Below are 21,686 nucleotides of genomic sequence, written 5' to 3' on the forward strand. Positions count from 1 at the left end.
ATTAGTCCACAGGGCGGTCGGGGGTTAATTGACCCCCCACACTAATTGCAGCGCGTCCCCTCCGCGGGAGTCTCTCCGCGGGGTGCGGGCGGGGTGCGGTGCAGGGCGGCGGCGGGACGCGCGGTGGCGCCTGCGGAGCGCCCAGCGCCGGGCACTGCGGCGGGCTCCGCGCACCGGCACCGCTGCGGAAAACCCGCACCCGGGGGTGGAGGGGGGGGAAGGAAAACGCGAAACATCCCCGACCATGTAGCTGTCAGAGGGAGGACAGGGCGTTTTGGGTAAACAGCAAGGCTTTTTAGGGTCAGTCATCCGTCGCCTCCCAGGTAACTTAAAACATGCCCGTTTATCACTCGATGGCGAGATCCTGCCCTGGCGGGAATGCCCAGTGCCCTCCGGCGAAGTGTCCCCGCCTGCGCCCGGAGGGGCGGACAGTTCTCACGGGCGGTGGGGCGCTCCCCGTCCTGTGGGGGGCGCGCGCGTATATGTGTGTGCATGTGTATGTATATGTGCGTGTGCGTCTGAAAGCTCAGGCGCAGACTGCTTATTGGTATCTCCTCTTCGGCATCCTCCCTTTTCTCCCCCTCCCACCTCCTCCTCCCTCCCTTGTTGCTTTTGTCTTCTTTTTTTTTTTTTTTGGATTTCAGGCTCATTTTGTGGAGTTTCTGCCCCTCTCTGCGTCAGCCCCACGTCACTTTGCCGGCAGCTCCCCAGCTTGGGCTGGAACAGGAGCTGGGGCTGCTTTATTATCAGCTGGAGGGAGGAGGAGACGGTGCGTAAAGCGGCGAGCACGGCGCCCCGAGCCCCGCCGCCGCGGGCTGCGCTTCCCTCTCCGCCCGCCCTCCCTCCGGCGGGCAGCGGCCGCCCGAGCCCGCGCAGGTAGGCGCGCAGCCTCCGCCACCTGCCCCCGCCGCTCCGCGCGTTTTGCAGCATCATCGGGAGCCGCCGCGGGGGCAGGCGGCGCCGCTGTCCGCCCGCCCGGGGGGCCGGGGCAGGTGCCGCGCCTTGCCGTGCCGGCGGCCCCGCTCGCCCCTCTCTGCCCCAGTCCCGCCGCAGCGCCCGGCTCTGGCTCCCGCCGCCCCGGGCGGGCAGCGAAGCGGGGCGGCTGCGGCGCGCCCATGTGAGCCCCGACCGTGGGGTGCCCGCCCGCGGCGCGGAAGGCTGCGCACTCTCCGGGCGTGCGCCCCGGCAGCGGCGGCGACGGCGGCGGGAGCAAGAGGAGGCCGTCGGGGCAGTGCTGGAGTGAGCGGGGGCGGCATGGTGTCCTGGCGGCGGAGGCCCGGGCCCGGCCTGGCGCGGCTGTGGGGCTTGTGCTGCCTGGTGCTGGGCTGCTGGCGGGGCGCGCTGGGCTGCCCCGCGTCCTGCCGCTGCAGCTCCTGGCGTATCTGGTGCGATGACTCGCCGCCGGGCATCGCCTCCTTCCCCGTGCCGCAGCGGAGCGCCGAGGGGGACAATGTCACCGAGATGTGAGTACGGCCCGGGCCCAGCCCGGCCCCAGCGCGGGGGCGGCGGGACGCTGCAGCCAGGGAACGCTGCGGGAGGGGGCGGCGGGGAACTTCCCCGCGCCAAAAGGCGCTTGGTCCGCGGGCAGAGGCGGTGGCTGGAAGCCTAAAATCCTGGCGTGATTTAATTTGGACACTACTTCACAGAGATACCGCTGCGAGCCCGTTTAGATGATGAATCCTAATTGCGGGCGATGCGGTTCCCGGGGAGCGGGGCGGGCGGCGCGGCGGGAGGGCGGTGCGGGGGTGTCCGGCGGCCGCAGCGGGACCGCGGAGCGGCCGGGGAGCGGGAGGGCGCGCTGGGGTGCCGCCTCCGGCCACTGCCCCAGACGGGGTGCCGCACCTCCCAGACCTCACCTCTGCGGCGACCCCACATCTGGAAGAGGGGGTTTATTTTTTTTAAATTTTTTTTTTCTTTTTTACTTTCGTTCCCTCAGTTTATACCCGCGAATCAAGAGTTTTGGTAGGTGGCTTTTCCGGCCCCCTCCCCCCCCATGTCTCTTGTACTCTTTTCCTATTAAAACAACAACAGAAAAACAAACATCGAAACAAAAAGGGAAAAAAAGGAGGGGATGCAGCAGTTTCTGGTGAATGGGACAGCAGAGTGTCTTCCCTGCCCTGAGCGTAGGCATGCGAGACTGCTTTGCCCTTCTCAGCAAGGTGGCTAGAAGGAGAAAATACTGAGCCTGCAGAGGTATGAGAATTGTGCTGTCTCCGTACAAGTGCTGGAGGATCAGGAAGCCATCAGTAATAGTGAGGAAGATGCAATTTTTGTTTTCTTCTCTCTTACCCCTACGTTGCTTCCATCCTCGTTTTCCTCCAGACAATATTTGGTGAGGGAGTTCTCTAGCTTTCTGTGTTCAATCCTGCATTGTTTTGCAGCTCTGAACTGTGTGGCATCCAAATATGTTGCCTGAGAAAAGCTGCAAAGGCTCCTGCTGAGCAAATAATTTTGGACACTGAACTTGCAGATGATACATCTGGGGAAAAAAAACCTTCTAAAGCTGTTTCGTCCACCTCCATATTTCCCAATCCCTGTTATTTCAGGATTGTTTTCCATGGCATTTTTTAAGTAAAAGATACCAGAATATTTTCCCCCAAATCTATATAAATTTCTCACTGTTTGCATTCTCCATCTTTCCTCTCTTTTTCACTTTCCTTTAGAAACAATATGAAGATACCATGAAATACTGTGTGATTTTAGATTAAATTTAGGCTCTGGGCTACCTATCTGCAATTTGTTGAAGTCAATTTGCAGTATTTCTCCGCATGTGTTTGAGGAAAAAGCTGGAGACGTGCATTTTTACTACTCATATACAGCCTATCTTTGGTACATTATTAGGACCTATGGTAAAGAAAGCATCTTTCAGCAGTTATTGTTTCAGATGTTTGTTTAATATTCTGTGTATTGCTTAATTAAAAAAAAAATTGCTCTGAGCTATGCGTCTCTCTTAATTTTCATAAGCTTTGCTAGCCTTATTATCAAGTACTTTCAATTTGGAGGTAATAGAGCAATTTTCCCCATAGAATTTGAACTCTGTTTAAAAGGCCAGAGGAGAAAACACATATGTAAAAATGTATGCCAGCCATGGTCAACTTAAAACATGTCTAGTCATTTTGCAGTGATGCTTGTGGGTTTCATTTTCCTGTGTTTTTGAGCATCACTGTCTTTACTGTTCTTTTCACTTTTTACTGTATCATTCTGTGACATTGCATGTTGTTGTGTTTGGTGATCTAAAAATAATTTTGAGTCATGGATTTCTCAGGAGATGCTGCTGCACGTATTTTAGATGGTCTTTTCATGCGTACTTTTAATATGAAGCACAGAGGCCCTTTAATTAGTTTATAGGCATAAATTAAAAATTGGACTGCAGTAGCTGTCACGTTATTTCATTGTGGGAGCTCAATAAACAGTAAATATGCAGGGAAGCAGTTAAAATATGGTAAATACAGATTGTGGAAACATTTTTTAACACCACACATCTTGCTTTATTCAAGCTAAGAAACCAGTTTAAGAGGCTGGGGCACTGCATTTTACTGGGAAAGCTTCAGGCCTGATTTTTCTTTTATGTGTTTTGTAGATAGAGGAGCACAATTCCATCGGTATCTGATAGAATTACTCTTGCTGTAAATAAGAATGAGAAGACCGTAAGACAATTAATTTCTAGTGATTTATTCCCGTGTATTTCCTGAGTCACTGTTGAAACCAATCCTTCAGCTGCTGTGTAAGTCCTGCTCTCGGTGGGAGCGGACTCCTCAGTCCTATGCAGAGCATCCACAAGCGCCTGGGGCATGTGGCTGGGTCAGGATCTTTACCTGCGCCATGTGCATTGGGAGTGTTGGGATAACAGCCCGGTTCGGGCAGGCATGTGGAACCCATGGTGGTGCAGAGGATTGGCTGTGGGCCAGGTGGATGGCACTGGGCAGGAAGGATATGAGGGGGCAGTGAGGGCCTCCCCTTGGCTCCCAGAGCGGGGAGAAAAGGCTGGGGCGATACTGGTAAGAATGAGGGAGATGCGGTCCCATGCATCGGACAGCCTCCACTGCTTGATACCCAGGTGCTTCAGCTCTGTTTTGGTCCATAGGTAAGCTGCAGTTTAGAGCTTAATAAACAGTCTCCTCCTGCTATTACTTGATTCCTGCTTGGATCCACCATGCAAATCCTATGAAAGCAGCAGAAATACACCCAAGGCACTTCTGCATCAGCCCTATGAGGGCCAGCTGCTGCAAATTGGTGTGGGAGGGCGTAAGAGTATTTATGCCTGGTGCTTTTCTTAGTCATCTTCTTCACTCTTTCCCTTCCTTGTTGTTTTTGCATAGTTTTCTATTAATGTGCATAAAAGACAGGTTTTGAAAATTCTTCAGATTTTAGATTTGTCCAGTTGGCTAGGGTCCTGATGGGGGCTGGCCTTTATCTGAAAAGCATGTGCCAGTGCTAAATTCTCCCACCGTAACAGAGTTTAATCATAGTAATTATTTGGTAGTTTTGATATTATTAGAGATAAATTGAACTCCAGAGTGAGATCACAGAATCACAGAGTAATTTGGGTTGGAAGAGACCTCTGGAGATCATCTAGTCCAACCCCCCTGCTAAAGGAGGTTCACCTAGAGATCCTGCATTACAATCATGCTATCAGTCATTGCAACTCACATTAAGAGCCAAAAACCAAGAGTGGTGAAAGCAAAACGAGTATCTAAGTGTTGTTAAATCCGTGCGTTGTAGGCACAATAGCAAGTAAGTAGTCCTTGGCAAGATCACTCAAGCAGAAATATTAATAGGATAGTAAACGAGTCATTTTTGAAGTGTTCAGGACTTTCCGTAAAAGGACTGGTCTAACATTTTCTTATGAAGTAAAATGTATTATTAGTATATCTCAATGTATATGACTTTTCAAAGACTTTGATTTCAAAGTGTCTTCTTGCAGTGCAAGTGTATTCCTGGCCTAATTTCACAGTTCTAGTATCAAGTCATTAAAATGTTGACTTATTATTATTCAAGTGAATAGGGTTTGAAATTAATTGCTGTGTTTGAGGAAGAACAGCCTGCCAACAAAATAGTAGGTGACTTTTAAGCTCTCTCCTGTTAAAAGAGAGAGGTGATTGTGTATTGCCTACATTTCAAAACCACAAAATAAATTTCTAATGCAGTTATATAAAGCACTCTAGGATTGTTAATAAATAAGACAGGATAAGTAATTTATAGAGTAAATTATTTAACACGTCATGTGAGCTGGTGCTAAAAAAAGGGCATTTTTAAATTCATTTGAAGCTCAGAGCTGTTGGTATTTTGGGTCTCTTTCATTTTAGATTTCTAGGCTGTTGCAGATTTAATATAACATAAAACTGTCTACAAGGCTCTTCAACCCCCAGCCCCTTCATCCTCAAAACAACTTTTGGCTGTACAGCATCGCATGGCTTGGCTGGATTGAAAGGTTATTTCTGGTGACTTGGAATTGTACAATAAAACACGAGGCATCAGGCTACAAATCATTGAAGGGGCTTTGGACGGTAGTGATATAATAGCTGGTTTTAAAGATTTGTGTAATTGGTTAAGGTGAGTCAAAAGTAAGTATTCTGAAAATCGGTTTTGTAATTTCTGGGCTCTAAAAATACTCCAAATATCACAAAGCATTGGGGTTCGTATATACTGGGATTTTTTTCTTTTTTGTTTATTTTTTTCTTCTCCCAGGAAGTCTTTTGTATGGCTTGTTTTAGTCTCTGTCCTTCGGATTGGTGAGGACGGATGAGGTTCCGGGGGGGACTCCACCGGATCTGTCTCTGTCCTGCTGAGATGAAAGAGCCGGTGCTGGCAGAGGCAGCATCCTTCAGGAGGTGCTCAGTGCTGGGCAGGGGTGGGCTGGCAGGACGCTGCCTCTCCATCTTTGTCTTTCGTCACCCAGGGTTTTTATGAGACCTTTTGGATGTACATAGTAAAAAGAAAGCCATTTGTATGAATTCAAGGATTTGGTCTCGAATATGTTGTTTTCAAGAAACTTCCACTTCTTTCCATACTAATGAGAAAACAGAGGGCCCAGCAGTCCAGACTGTGATATCTTTAGGATGGCATTTTCCAGATTTTGCAGGTTCTATTTTTTTCTTCATTATTTTTATGCTGACAGTGGAAGGGAGAAAGTAGCTTAGCAAGATTCTAGATCCCAAGTAACTGTGAAGCAAAACCTTTTACATAACTGAACAAGGGCCTTATTTCTTATTTCCATTTTGGATTTTGTTTTAAAACAAGAGAGACCCCCTCTTCTCTCCACTTTGGATTGCAGTTCTCTCTTTCCCCTGTTTGTCATCCATCACTGCAAGAATGTCTAATAATATGTCAGTGAAGGTGAGCATCCAAATATCCTTATCCTAGCTGCGTGAGTGTAGCAGGTAATGAAGACTAAAAAAGATGAAAAACAGAGCAGAGAACACTAAAACCATCTAAATGCTTTGTTGATGTTGAATGTTTGTTTAGCTTGTTTACGTCTGAAAAATCTCACTTTAAGAACTGTCCTTTAAAAAGTGAAGCACTGATTGTATAAATTCATCAATTTTCATGCATTTCAAATGGAGGAATAAATTCATAGAGGTTTTAAAGCCACATGCCTCTACTTTCTGGGATATAAATACACTCTCTTACTGAATGCTGTTTGCGTTTGCTAAGATCTCTTAATCCAAATGTATGGAAGCACATAGCTGCTATTAAAGTCAAACACAAACAGGATGCACCTTAATTCCAGTTCGATTGTGAGCCTGTATTTTCAGAAACTGCGTAAAGCAAAGAAAACTACTCCCACTCCTGAAATATGCATATGGAGATCCTGTTCCTTCCATTGGTACTATTAACCACAACATTACATAATCATAATGGACTTATAGAAAAAGGAGCCATGCCATGAAAATTGTGTTGTGAATATGCATGTTTTTTAATTTTTCTGGAAGAAAATGACCTGGATTGAGTGTTGATCATCGACAGAAGTTATAACTGAAACTTAAGTATGTTTAATACCAGTTCAGCTATTCTTTTTTTCTATCAGTAGGGTACATTAGTGAAGATCAGCTTCCAGGTCAATATGCTTTGATTCCTAGACGAGGCCTGAATAAATGACTTATTTTTTTTCAGAAGTAAAAGTGGAATGAGGCAGGCCCAAGGCATTTTCAGACTAGGTTTAAGAGATCATAATCTCTGGATGCCGTGACTTGAACCAGCCTTTAGCTAAACCTGCTGGTCTCGATCCAACAAGGTTCTTAGATGCCTTTTATTTCAGGGGAAAGCTGAGGCTGAAATTCTGGCAGCATTAAAGTCAGTGAGAAAACTGGATGGAATTTGCATTTCACCAGGGTACAATAGTTTAGAGGACACATGCAAAAGATGAAAATACTTTGATTCAAGCATTTTCATGCCTGTTTTGAGTTTGGAAGAGGGCTGTTGCTCCATTATTTGATATATTTTTGACTTGTGGCTTTTCTTGGATCTCGAGCGTTTTCGTACTGTGTGAAGACTAAATATGTTGAGGCAGAAGAAGCTGAGATTGAGTATTTTAGAGGGGTCTTTTACAAAGTTTTATATAATTCTATATTGAAATGAACCTACACCTCCATATGCAAAGCAGTAGCAGCTGCAGTCACGACAGGACCTACTCTGCCCTGGTGAGACCACATCTGGAATATTGTGTCCAATTCTGGGCCCCTCAGTTCAAGAAGGACAGGGAACTGCTGGAGAGAGTCCAGCACAGAGCCACGAAGATGATGAAGGGAGTGGGGCATCTCACTTATGAGGAAAGGCTGAGGGAGCTGGGGCTCTTTAGCTTGGAGGAGACTGAGGGGTGACCTCATTAATGTTTATAAATATATAAAGGGTGAGTGTCATGAGGATGGAGCCAGGCTCTTCTCAGTGACAACCAATGGAAGGACAAGGAGCAATGGGTGCAAACTGGAACACAGGAGGTTCCACTTAAATATGAGAGGAAACTTCTTTATAGGGTAACAGAAAACTGGAACAGGCTGCCCAGCGGGGTTGTGGATTTTCCTTCTCTGGAGACATTCAGAATCCACCTGGACACCTTCCTGTATAATCTCATCTAGGTGTTCCTGCTCCGGCAGGGGGATTGGACTAGATGATTTTTTGAGGTCCCTCCAAATCCCTAACATTCTGTGATTCTGTGACCTTGTGCTGGATCCGTAGAGGATATATTGTTCACCATTTACAGATGTGGGTAAATAAAAGAAGGGCAGTACATTAATCAGGCTTAGTCCATTGCTGAAACAGAAAGACATTGAAATGGCAATTCTTCTGAGCTCCTTACAGAAGACTCTGCTGACAGAGCTCTAGTTGGGGCTGGGCAAGTTATGTATTTTTCTTCTTGGTTTGACAGTTGAGCCAAAAGAAATCATCCAGTTTTAGATTTAAATGATTTTTTTAACCTTTTTTATTCCTAACTGTACATGTAAAAATAATTAATGCTGTGTTCAGCAGATATCCTGTGAAGCATGGATATCCACATTGCACAATCAGATGCTGTATTCCATATGAAGATTGTATAGGACATGACTTTTCCCATTCTTTTGCAACAACTGTCTGATTTTCTGAATGCCAGACAGCACAGCGAGCCTATGCAGATAAATCATGTGCACATACTGGGCATGTCAGACTTACTGGGCACAGACTGGGAGACTTTCCACAGCATGTGCTGTGAGTGTTGTGCACTGGGCTTGCTAATCACGTCTGGGACTGTCCCAGGCCTCAGCATTTAAAAATCTGGCAAGTCCCTAGCAAAGGCACTTAGCTGGCTACTCTCCTGCCAGCAATGGGGAGCCCACTTCTTCCAGGAAGTGATTCAGGAGGCTAAATTAGATTCCTAGTGCAAATTGCCTGATGGAGGCATCCCCTTCTCTCCCCACTGAGTATAAGAAAACCTCAGGGACTTAATTCCCTGGGGTAAGTGGAAAGAGCAAGACCTTCCTTTTTGCGAGCAGGGTCACGCTGTGGAGTGAGAAGTTCGTGTGGTTGCAGATGAACCATTTCAGCAGCACGTGTGGGGAGCTGCTCCGTATGAAGCAGAGCATGGGCCTGAACCAAGGTCTTGGATGTCAGCATCTTAACTGCTGTCCTGTATGGTGTACAGATGTGGGCTTGCCTTGGTCCTTCTTGGCTGAGTTGCCTTCCTTGGCATGGAGTATTTAAATGTGCTTTTGGGTCAGAAAGCAGGACAGTCTGTTTAGCAAAGTGACTGTGACGCTTGTTTGTGCAGTGAGACAGCTGGGTCTTGCTCCACTGAGTGTTCAATTACAGCAAAAATTAGAATAGCATGAACAGGTAAGGTTGAGACTGCTCTCTCTGAGGTTGCTTTATAGTAGAGCATCTTCTGAGAGACTGGGATCACATTACCTTAGGGAGAGGAAAGAACTGAACCTGGTACTCCTGGACACTACTGTAACATTGTTCCCAGCATTACTTCCAAATCTGTGATCTTCTGCCTCACACAGAACACTTAGTTTAGTTTAGTTTTTTTTAACAGATAAATCTATTTGGTGTATATTGGTCTAGTCCAGGAAGGTGAAAATACCTTTCCTGCCCCCTCCCCTCCAGTTAGGTGGGTGAGTAGTTTATTGCGTATTAATCTCCTACTCCCCACTCCACTCTTGCCTCTTCCTAATTTTTAGAAACAGGTTTTTTGAACATATTATGCATGCTGTGGTACTCACCTGATAAACACATACACTGTAGTCTCTTGCTGGGAGCTGTTCTGTTGACTTCATGGGACTAAGTTTGTAGTGTACTTAAACATATGCTGAAGTGTTTCACAGTTTAGAGTAGTAGCAATGTAAGTATCTTTTAAAGACTGTGTATTGCACATGTATTTATACATGTAGACAAAACTTCAAACTTTTTGGGTTAGATTCATATATATTTTAAAACAACTGAATTGGCACAAAGCAAGATGTGACATCAAGGCACCTAAACAGAAAAATATTGATGCTGGATGCTACTTCTGCACTAGACATGACTGCAGGTTCCGGACTGTGTTTGTGTGCAGTGGCTGTCTTGTTGCCTGGAGCCTGTGTCATTTGGGGGATGCGGACCTAGGTGGCACAGCTGCAGAAATAGATAACACTTGTCCTGGAGGTGGGTGTGGGTGGAAGAATGACTCTGTCCATCTTCCCTGCCCTGAACATTTCTCCCAACCCTCCGTGGCATTCCAGTCTGCATGGAAACAGGGCAGTTGTTCCTTCTCTTTGCTTTGTCTGGTTATATGCATATTGTTATGGTTGTGAAAGAGATATGTGCAGGGTGAGAATTCAGTTTGAAGGGCAAATGGTAGAGAAGATGACTTAAGACTTGAAATGATGTTAAAATGGAAAATTAATGATTACAAAAGAGTGTATTTTCCCAAAGTGTAACAATAAAGACATACACAAATGTTTCTGAAGTAAAGTTGACCTCACTGTGGAAGAGGCAGTATGTATATGTCAAGCAGCAGAGTGAACAGAAATACAAAGAGAAACCTGAAAGATAGACACAGAATGCTTGTCTGCATGTACCATTGCAAGAGGGAATTTCCCAAAAATCAAACTGTCCAAGTACAGGAACATGGAAAGCTACGGAGACAGTGGCAGAAATGTGGCAGTCAGCACAAGTATTAGAAATAATCTGGATACTGACAAATGTGTGGAAAGTGTAATAAATACATCATTATGTTAATATATGCAGTGCAAGTAAGAAACTACTTAAGTGAAGAGCAGGATTCCTCAAGTGAAGATAAAGTGCTTTTTTTTAGGAATGCTAAAGGAAGAAGCTAGAAATTCGAACGTTTGGCCAATTAAAATGAGGAGAAATGGACTGTGAAGGACAGAAAACAGAATGGAAATAAATGTGATAAAAGAAACTGAAATAGAGAACTGTGAAGAGCACATAAATGTGGAAGAGTGAAGAGTACCTCTTCAAGGCTTTAGCAAAGAAGCAATTTTAATGCTGCTGAAATGCTGTCTGAAAAAATGCATTGGTTAAATATAAACAGATTGGTGTTGACATACAGAAGGTGGCAATGTGTTCTGGGCCTCGAAGGCTGAGGTAAACATCAATGGAGTCAATATAACGGAAAGTCAAAAAGAAAACCTGTAACCCTTTTGGAATGCTTCAATAACATAATGTGAAGAAGTATTAATGTATGCCTTCCATTTAAAAACAAGATAGGGCTTGAAGAAGACACAGATCTGTGGTTAGGCCTACACAAAATATTTCACAGGTCTTGGGAAAGAGACTGGAAAATCAATTGTGAACTGTGGCAGCAGATGGTATCATTTGAAGAATGGAAAAACATCTACCAATTGGGTTCTCTATGTAATAATTGCAAAGAAAAAGGGTAGAGATTGTGACCCTATGTAGACCCTCAAGACTTAAATAAAAATAGAAGAAGGAATTTTTTTTGGCTTATGAAAAGGGGAATATTGTTTGAGATTGAGGACTCCAGTTCTTCAGCAAATTTAATGCATTACCAGGATATAGATGGATTTTCCTGCATAGATGGCTTCAAATTTTGCAGTTTCACTCCATCATTTGGAAGTACTATCTTTTGACTTGTATTTGGCATGAGGTCTGTTGCATGCAGTGAATGAGACAGTGGACAGTGTAGCACATATGGACATATGTCTTGATGACTGGGTGAATATCAGAGCAGATCGAACTGAGTATTTGACATTCTAAGAGCCAGTAATTTTAAACTGAATAAAACCAAGTATTAATGTCAAAGAGTGGAAATAATATATGTGAAGACTGACCTCAGAGGGAATTTCAGAGGGAATTTCTTACGTTGAATCAAGGAGTCAGGGAATATTGAACATGACACAACCTGAAGATAGGAAAAAAACTTGAAACTTCTTGAATCATACTGATTTATGTCAACAAGTGCTTATCTAGCTCTGAAGGATGTGAAACTCACTTAAGACATCCATTCCACAAAGTTGCTGTCTAAGCATGAGTGCCTGGAAAGAAGAGAATTCAAAGGTTTTTACATCAACCAAGCTGCTTTAGTGTTTTGATTCACTGAGGGAACTAAAAAGATGCGTATAAAGAATGGTCAGGAGGAATCTTACTGTGTTGTTATGAAACTGATGTTTTGCCATTCTCCTTTGCATCAAGGCCAGTGACAGCTACAGAGGTGGTATGTGCAAGTGCCGAAAAAGAGAGTGGTTGTGTTATTAGTCTTTGAAGAGTCAACATCATAGGTGGTTCTGTATGAGAAACAAATGTCACAGAATCAACAGAGTAGCCAGAGTTGGAAGGGACCTCTGGAGATCATCTAGTCCAACCCACCTGCCAGAGCAGGTTCACCTAGAGCGGGTTGCAGAGGAATGTGTCCAGGTGGGTTTTGAATATATCCAGAGAAGGAGACTCCGCAGCCTCTCTGGGCAGTCAGTTCCAGTGCTCTGTCACATATATTTTTTTGTATTTGCTCATTCCTTTGAGATGCTGTTACAGAGGCACCCCGAAGTTAGTTTTAGGCAGACAAACAAGGTCCAAACCAGACTTTTATTCTGTCCAGAAGAGTTCGGCAAAACAACTGATTAGAAACGAGGTTTATGCAATTAGTTAGCTCTCTGGTAACATAAAACACAGGTTTGGATATCAGTTAAGGAAGTTATTGGGGTACAACAAATAAGAATAATGGAGATCCACGGCGTGCATACCAGCACTCACAAGAAACGCCAGAGCCGTCTCTGACTCCAGGATACTACACGCGCTTGTCTAGCGAGGCAATACACTTGCCTGAGTCCGGCAAGGAAAATACACTTGCTTATTTAGGAAGGAAAATACACTTGCCTGAGTCCGGCAAGGAATTATTACTACACTTGCTTATGCAGCAAGGAAATACACTTGCTTATTCCAGCAAGGAAAATACACTTGCCTGATTTCGGCAAGGAACTACACTCGCTTATGCAGCGAGGAATTATTCAAGCATATATCTAATAAGTTATCACTCACCCATCTGTGGAGGTGAGGCAGTCCCAGTCCCAGGAGGTTACCTTAGCGTTCCGGGCTCAGGGGAGGGCTCGTCTGCTGCAGCAGACCTGTGGCTCTGAGAGGACCACACAAAGGGGATCCTCGCTGGGCATCCCATTTTATAGTCTTGTCAGATCTGGCTGTGGGCATTACAGAAGCTTCTCAGCTTCTCTGTACCCTCCCACTCTGGCTATGGGCGCCCAGAAACTTCTCAGCTTCTCTGCACCTTTCCTTTGCTCCTGGCTAACGGCAAACAAAAGGAGCTACTGACTGCCCCACTGAAGGAGAGGGGGATGCATTGAGGGAGAGGGGGATGTGCATGCACCTTTCACATAGAAGGAAAGAGGGAGGGGGAGAATGTGTGACTGCCACGGATGTCCATTCTTCCTGCAAGCCAAATAACAATAATGATTAAAAAAATGATTATTCTTATGTCTGCTTTCTGTCAAGAACTAATGAAAAGCCACATACACAACTCTCCTTTTGTATGTTATTTAGTGTGTAATTTTTAGTGTATGTGTTGTAAAGCGACTGTACAGGAGTTTAAGCCTCTTCCTAACAGTCTGCAGGGATGATTTCATACACAGTGGATGAAATGTGTGTTGTAGATAAGTATAAGGTCAGTGATTAAGAGATATCTTTTTTAATAAATAGGCTGTTGTCTGCCCAGCTGATACTTCTTTTCTGGCTATATCAAGGAATATCAACATTTCCAAAACATCTTTGCGAAGGAAAAGCTAGAGTGTAACAGTCAATTATACTCTGGAGAAATGTCAAAAATTGATGTCTTGGTGAAATATCAAATGTACAAACTTCATGGAGCTCAAAGGGGAGAGCAGGTCTCCGAATGGAGAAGATAATTAAATAAGCTTTGCCTGCATTTTGGGTAAAATAATTCTGAAGGTGGAGCTTGTCAAGGGCATGAATCTTAAATCTTGAAAGCTGTATGAAATGTCTGGAGAATTTGCTTGATTTCATAGTCTGCTGCTTGAAGAGAACAGAACAAACACCTTGAAGCCAAACCAGAAATGTAAGTAAGCCCAAGGGTGCATTACATTTAGTTTTCCCTGCCTCTAAATATAGTAACTGTTTCCTTAAACTCTGCATTGCATACATATTCATTTATTTTTACTTTTGCCTTCATGTTTGCATACTGTAAAGAAGAAACTAAGGTTGGCTGGCAAACTGTGAGCTTCCCATTTCCCAGGGAATAGTAGTGATAGGCAAGGGTATGATCCACTCCTGCAGTGCCAAAATAAAATTGGGATCTCCACTGAATTCCTGCTTTGTCCTGCTTTTATGCTGGTGGATTGGCACTAATTGTTCAGGACGATGGCTTTGGAGAAACAATTCCCAGTGGCAACTGTGTACTACTAATTAGGTACTACTCATTGGATAATTACAGTGTATTGGCACTAAGCAGAATGCCTGAGCCCTGCTGACTCTGGCTCTTGACACTGCCACACATGAAGAACAGGAGATTCCTGAAGGTGACTGGGGTCTGTGACCTTGTCTGGGAGATGCTGAGTTCCGGGTCACCCTGAGCAGCGCGTTACCTGAATGCGGGATATATGTAGTGAAGGATTTGCTCCGAGAATGGGTGTGCCTCTGTTTGTAAAGAAAGATCCCAGAGTTAATTATGTTAGCTCCAGAGCTGCTGCACTGGCACGTGGAGAGCTGCCTCCTGTAGTCTTCTGTGACTCATGGTTAAATACTCTAAATGGGAGGAAAAAAACAAAAAAAAAAAACCCAAAACAACAAAAACCCCTCAAGGATGACTTAAGGAGGCTGTGATAGTGGCAATCAGTTTTTCACTCTTTGTGAAGTAGAGAGTGATTCACAGTTTAAAAAAAAATACCACTGCAGCACTTGCTCAGGATTTGTCAGGGGACACCAGCCAAGAAGCACCTGTTTGTAGAACTGTTGAATGTTAGGTAGGACCACAGTGGACTAACTCGACACATGACTTCTTTTCCTGAGTTCGGCATGCTCTTTTTGCAGTATAAGTTGTGTTTCTTGAGGTTGGCCTCATGAAATCTGGCACAGGTGGTACCATATTGAGACAGCAAAATAAAATAAAATAATTGGAATAAGCTTAGGTATCCATAGAGAACTTGTGGCTTGTAGGTGTCTATATCATGCTCATTGGTTACTGTTACAGTTTCCATCCCAGGGGGAGCTTGGTCCTATGTAGAAAGATTTCCTGGTTGAGTGGAGATTGTATCATTGCTCCTTACATGTGTGTGAAACCTCGCATTCCTGATATGCAACATTGTGTAGCTCTATGCTTCGTTTTTAAACTATGTGAGTTCACACCCTTCAAGCATTATGTTAAATTTGGTTTCAGAGGGGCTGCAAATGAAACCCATTTGAATCTGCCAAGTTTCATCAAATATTGTGTCAAGCTTAAAAATTTGCATTATTTTGATGCATAACCATAAATCAGCCCAGGTGTGCTGAAAATGTCCGTAAGTTGTTGCACACCTTGATGAATTTGGTCTGACATTGGAGTTTGTAAGGATATACAGCACTAGGGATATGTACAGTGTTTAATTGTCAATGTTACCATACAGCTCTCACAGTGGTGTAGACTAGGGACATACATGACCTGTCATTAAATGTTAATTCACCTACTGACAGTTCAATGTCTTGAGTGTGTTGCCTTATTCCCTAAAGACTGCATGAAAAAATTACTCAGAGTATAAAGTTTTCCCAGAGTTCAGAAACATTTCACCAGGGGATGTTTATTAATTTTAAAAACTTTCTTCCCAGCTGTATGAACCAGAGCTAAACATAACTGATGTATTTTTTGTAGTGTTAAGAAAATATGTTTCCCATAAAGGGAGATTTCTGGTAACAGAAATACTTTTAGAGCTGAATTACAGTGTTATTTACTTGCATCTATGTTGTTAAGATTAGTATGCACTAGTTTTCCAGCATGTCCTTATAGCTCCAAATGGAGTAATATATCTTAACATACATTAATACAGAGGAAACAGAGTAAATAAGTTAGGGAGTTATGCTTCTGCTGACTGTTTTTTTCAGGTTAAGGAAAAGAACTGAAAATTAGAGTGAAATCCTTTTTTTGAGCTATTGAGACACAAAGTAATGTAGAGCCCTTTAAAGAGCAGAACCTGCTTTCTCTTCCTTCTCTTGCAGCTCAGAGGTTTCTTCACTGACATTTTACAGACTGTATCCATAGTCTTTCACATATGTAATGAACAGAAGTGAAGACCATCCTCTTAAAGGAGCACTTATTTGGGGGAGTTAACTCTTTTACGATAGGATGTTAAAATATCCTTTCCAGAAGTTGCAGAAGTGGTGAAGCATGAGTGTGGGACGTTATTCAATAGCTGCTGAAGTGTGCTGAGATGGACATGTTATTGTAGGGTGCAATGTGCAGTCACTAGGTGTGAGGTTCTGAATGCCTTTATCGGAAGTAATCAGTAGTTTTCAAAGGGGGGATGAAACTAAAGGTCTGAAAACAAACATTGTTTATTGATGACTCACTGAAGGAGAAGCAGAACGCTATAGTATAATCAAACGAGTAGCATTGTAGGCAGCAGAGGGTTTGGTTTAGTGACAGCAGTCGGTGTTTGTGAGCTGGTACACACGATCAGGCTGGGTGATATCCAGCCAGGTTTTGGCGGTGTGATGCTTTGCTGTGGTTGCTTCCAGGCTCCTCACGTGACTTCAGCCAGTGAGTCAGGATGTTTTTCTTCTATGCTACAATAAAAATGTTCAGCTAAAGAACAGGGTGGATATTCTTAAGGGCAGGCAGGCAAATTTCATTTATCAGCGTCGCCCACTGCAAGTCAGAGCTTTTACAGTATTAATGTTTGATGATAAGTAACATCAAGGTAGAGTAGTTGTGAAGAAGGTAAAAATAGACTTCAGCTGGGGAGAGGTTTTATTTCAAACCTCCCTCTAAATTAAACAGAAGAACAACTTCCCCTTACAGTGTACAGCTACAATCATCAAACTCCTTTTTTTTTTTTCTCACTGCTATGAAATAGCTACAAAGGCTTAACTTACAACAGACTTATTAAACAAGTAAGGAAGTGTAAGAGGACATGACCTGCTTTTGGTAAATTACAACTGTCCAATCTTTCTTCAAGGATTTCCAACTGCGTGAAATTTGCTTTACTGTCAAGTTCCATACTGAGAGTGTTTTTACAAATGTACTGCAGAGCAGTTAGCCAGAATTTCTTTTGGCTTCCTACCTGAAGTATGGTTGTGGAAAATCAGTGATTTCTTTTGGTTCTTTCAGTTAGGAACTGGAATCATAAATCATTCACCATAAAGAGACTAACACCAGCTCAGATTAAAGTATGGCCCACCTGCCCCGCTTTTCTTTTAAGAGATGCAATAAGAGAAAGAAATAAAATATTACAAATTCATGCTGCTGCTTCTTCCCAAATATCATCCTTTTGGTTTTTTCTTTAATCGACCAAGATTGATCTTTTAATATAGATTGTGTGCTCAATCTCAGATCTTTGTCTGATGTGAATTGTGGTAGCTTCATTGACTTCAGCAGAGCTGAGCTGTTTCACACTGGCTGAGGCTTACCACAGGATACAATAATGTATTTCTGTGTAACACTATGAGTTATGTCAAGTTCTAGAGTTCCTCGTAGTGGGCGGTTCTGGTTAAATGTTTTTATGATTAAAATTGCAATGTCAGGTTTGGATGGGTGATAAGTGATGTGAAGTGATGGATCTGTATTCTGGCAGTGTTTGTCAGAAGTTTTTTTGATGGCTTAATCTTCAGGTAGTACAACTGGTCATTCAGTTTCTTTTATTTTACTCTTCTGAGTCTCCATCTGTGTTTCTCTGTCCATTATTCTTAATTCCTGTTCTTCTGTGTTTTCCCAGTCTCGGTCTGGTCTTGACAGGATTCTTGTTGGTTGAACACTGAAGGCAGAATCAGGAAGGTATCTTCCAGATTGCCTTATATATCCAAGGAAACACAAAATACAAAGGACTGTTGTCTTATAATGTGTATGCCATGTTAATCTTATCCTAAGAAGTCCTGCAGAGCAGTCAGTGTCATATAATGCTATAGTAATGTGTTTTGTCTAGCGTCATGCTTTGTCTTTTCACTGCCCATCTTTTTCCCAAGGGACAATGAATCCCACTAGGAGACACTTTTTGCTTTTTCTGGTAGTTGGCAAGAGCATAGCCCAAGTCAGCTTTGCAGTTTGGAGGAGAGCCCAACCCAACTTTTTGTATTCCCAAGCTTCTGTTGGGATGTGAACACACAGTGAATTTCTCAGCACACCAGTTGACATAGATAGGTTGCCTTTGGGAAAGCAATGCACCTTCTTTCCAATTCAGCAGAATTCCCTTTAAATTACGAAAACAAAAAAAAGTGCTTAAAGGCAAGTTTTATTCTAGCAGAGAAAGACTAATTTTTAGGAAGACCTGCAGCTTTAGTTCTGGATGCTTGTGAAAGTACAGGTCAATCTCTGTTTAAGTTTTTCTGGGACTAGGATTATCTTTTGAAATGCATGGACTCTTTAGCAAGACGTCTTTTACATCAAGCTTACTTTTCTGCCCATAATGTCAGTTGAATTGCAGTTTCCGCTGATTTCTTCTTCCTAGACTGCATAATTTGCACTGTGAAACTTTTTTCTTAATGCAGAAGATTATATATCATCCCATGTGTTATCTGTAAAACATTTTAATTTCCAGTCATTGGTTTTTCATAGATCTCACATGAGGATAATAAGAAGGACCAGCTTGCATGCCCACATCCTTCTGGTGTTCAGGCAGTTATTCATGTTATGTGAGTGGACTCAGGGCTTTGGTCTACCATGACAGTTTATTTTCTTTTAATTTCTGTTTGTATATGTAACATCATGAAGCACAGCCTCCCTTTCCTCAGTTTTCTTATTGCCACACCTCGTAAATAGAACCGAAACTACTTTGTGGCAGGGAGAAAATCAGTTGAACATGTGACTAAGTTAACAACATGAGAGAAAAGCCCAGGGCAGTCTGATGCCTCCTCAATGTACGTGGAGATAGCTCCACTGTCACCATTAGTTGACCCTTTTGTTGTTGTGAAATCCATGAGGAAGGGAAGTGTCTTCTGGAAAATGGTGACAGTGTAATGCAGCTTTATTTACTTTAGGGTGGCTTGCTTACTTGATGAGCAAGGCCTCATTTCCCGTGGGTAAAACCCAATTGTTTCTCCTCCAGCCCTGTCACATGAAATATCATTTAATCAATGGGGAAGATTTTGAGCAGCATGTTCACTCTGCAGATGCTCTAACTAGATCTTAGTGTTAATTGCAATAGGTCAGCAATTACTGCTGACTTTCAGGCATGAGTACTTGATCTCTGGGCTGTCAAAGCCATGAAAGGATCCACTTTCATACTTTCCTTCTCTCTTGCTTTTTCAACAGTTACATTGCGAAACAGCGAAAATTAGAAAGTATCAATGACAATGAAGTTGGATTTTATGTTGGACTTAAAAATCTGTGAGTATATGGGATACATATTTTATAACGCTATTTTTTCTTTATTTCTTTTATAGAAGCCTATAGAACCTCATCAGAGTTTAGGCCTAACTTTGTGTGTTATGGAGGATCTTGCAGTTGTATATGTTGTGATTCAACCATGTTGATATTTCATACACACTCTTCATTATTATCATTATGCTTTCCATTATATTTTAAATGAAATATTCTAACAGTTTTATGTATTTTAACAGGACCGTGGTGGATTCAGGCTTAAGATTTGTGTCCCGTCATGCATTTGTGAAGAATGTCAACCTGCAATATATGTGAGTAAGGACAGCGTCTCGTTTCAAAGTGAAAACTGCCCAACTTATGTTAATGTATTTAATTGTAAATCTATTTTGCTCTTTTACCATTTCATTAATATAAAATGTTTTAGCAAGAGAGACTTATAATGGTCTTCTGTCATTAACTGACCATAAATAAGATATGTATAGTAAAGAACTGGCACGACATAGGTAAGGATGTGTGGTAAGGAACTGGCAGATCATAAGAACATAACATGGGATGGTAAAAAAACTATCGAGTTCATTATCCTGTCTCTAACAGTGGACTCTGGCTGCATCTTCTGTGGTGAGTCCTGCACACAAAGAGTGGCTCCTCTTGCTGAGTGAGCTGGTGTCAAGAATATGATGTCCACCCTATACATCACACTCAGTGGCATGAGTTTGACTAGCTCTAGTCTGATTCAAGGAACTGAACGTGTTTTAGCAGCTGCAGTGGAGTTGGTGCATGCATGGGGCACATCTAGTGTAATTTGACCAGTGTGCGTGCCTGGGAACTGGCATGACTGTCCTCTAAGTGGGGATGATCAGAAGATTAACTCAGGAAGCTAACTCAAGATCTGAACTAATGCACCCAAAGCAGAATATAAGAATGAGGTTACTTTCATAACCAAATGCAGTTTGTGGCTCATGAACTTCAGGAAGCAGAGTTAGTGCCTTTGCAGCTTTTTGACTGTGTTTTTCTAGATTATTTACACTTTAGAGTTAGCAAAGGCTGAATTGATCAAAGTTCTTTACGAAAGTACAGAGAAAAATGGTTAGCTAAAATGAAAGGTTTTGTTTCTTTTTAGTGTAAGTACATGTCACCGAGAACTGTAGTGCTTTTTGATGGGGCAGACATGGAGTCTCTCACTTTGCTACTTACATGGAAAACTGTGGATCTAGTCTTACAAAACACTGAGATCATGTGAGGGACTTAGTTCCTCACAAGTGCCCTGTTTTAGCCAAGTATTCAAGTGTGTGTTTCAGTCCATTCATCTTTATTAGATATATTCAGCACTTAACCCCTTGTTTTTGTTGAAGTCCTAATGAGATCAAAAAGACATAAGGCCAAGCCTCGGGCTTGTAAGTTACTTCCTTGCAATATGGAAGAACTGTTGAACTGAGCACAGGGCTGATTGCTTTGCTAATGAGATGGAATCACTTTCTTCACCTGTGTTTTCTAAGGAAGGGGAATGAATTTCTGTGAGGAAGTGGACATGAATGTCCATATCTGTCTAAACAATAATTGCTGACCTTAACGTGGAACAGTTGCTGGAGGAGTGTGACCTATGAAGCTTATTTATCACTTCATATAGTCATTAATAAAGTAGCCTTTACTGTAAACAGTTGGTGATACAAGGGAAGTACCTTCTGGAGTGAATTCGTGCATTTACCTCTGTAACAATTACTCAGTGAATTATGGTTGTAAATGATGAAATTCCATAAAGCCAAGTGTGTATTCACTGGCTGTGGAAAAGCACAATAAGAACTTGTGAGAGGCACATTTGCAGATGAAGTTTCAGTGGCTGTGCTGGGGCAGAATCTGAGAGTAATGTAGCAGAACAAAGCAAATTCAGTCTGGGATAAAAAGGAATTTTGTGTTAGATTTTTATATCTTTTCCCTGTTACCTTAGCTGCTGGAAAGGTATCTATTGGAATACTGTATATAGATTAGGACACCGAATCTACCCCTCTTGAATTACAGAGAAGGGCAAGAGAGTTACAACGAGCTTGTAAAGCAAATAATTTAAGGAGACTCAGAGGCTGAGTACCTTCAGTCCAATAAAGACAAGACTGAAAAGGAATATATGTCTTCTTATCTTTAAAAGAACAGCAGTTATGATGATGAGAGCAATCAGTTCTCTCCATGACCATTAGTACAGAGTGAGAAACAGTGCATTTAATTTGGA

General features: G+C 42.9%; 1 protein-coding gene across 9 annotated transcripts in view; it reads left to right on the top strand.

Annotated features, from left to right (window-relative positions):
- Window positions 1–650: 650 nt before the first annotated feature.
- NTRK2 (neurotrophic receptor tyrosine kinase 2) overlaps window positions 651–21,686 on the top strand; it is a 210,038-nt gene continuing 189,002 nt past the window's right edge. For 2 of the 9 annotated variants that reach the window (XM_065860512.2, XM_071802801.1), the window contains exons 1-3: window positions 1,133–1,463; window positions 19,397–19,471; window positions 19,705–19,776. In XM_065860512.2, coding sequence (XP_065716584.1) covers window positions 1,255–1,463; window positions 19,397–19,471; window positions 19,705–19,776 — 356 coding nt within the window. In that variant the 5' untranslated portion in view covers window positions 1,133–1,254. The other 7 variants (XM_071802802.1, XM_065860513.2, XM_071802800.1 and 4 more) reach the window with 6 other exon arrangements.

Source organism: Patagioenas fasciata, chromosome Z (assembly GCF_037038585.1).
Source record: "Patagioenas fasciata isolate bPatFas1 chromosome Z, bPatFas1.hap1, whole genome shotgun sequence".
In the NCBI taxonomy this organism is placed as follows: Eukaryota; Metazoa; Chordata; class Aves; order Columbiformes; family Columbidae; genus Patagioenas; species Patagioenas fasciata.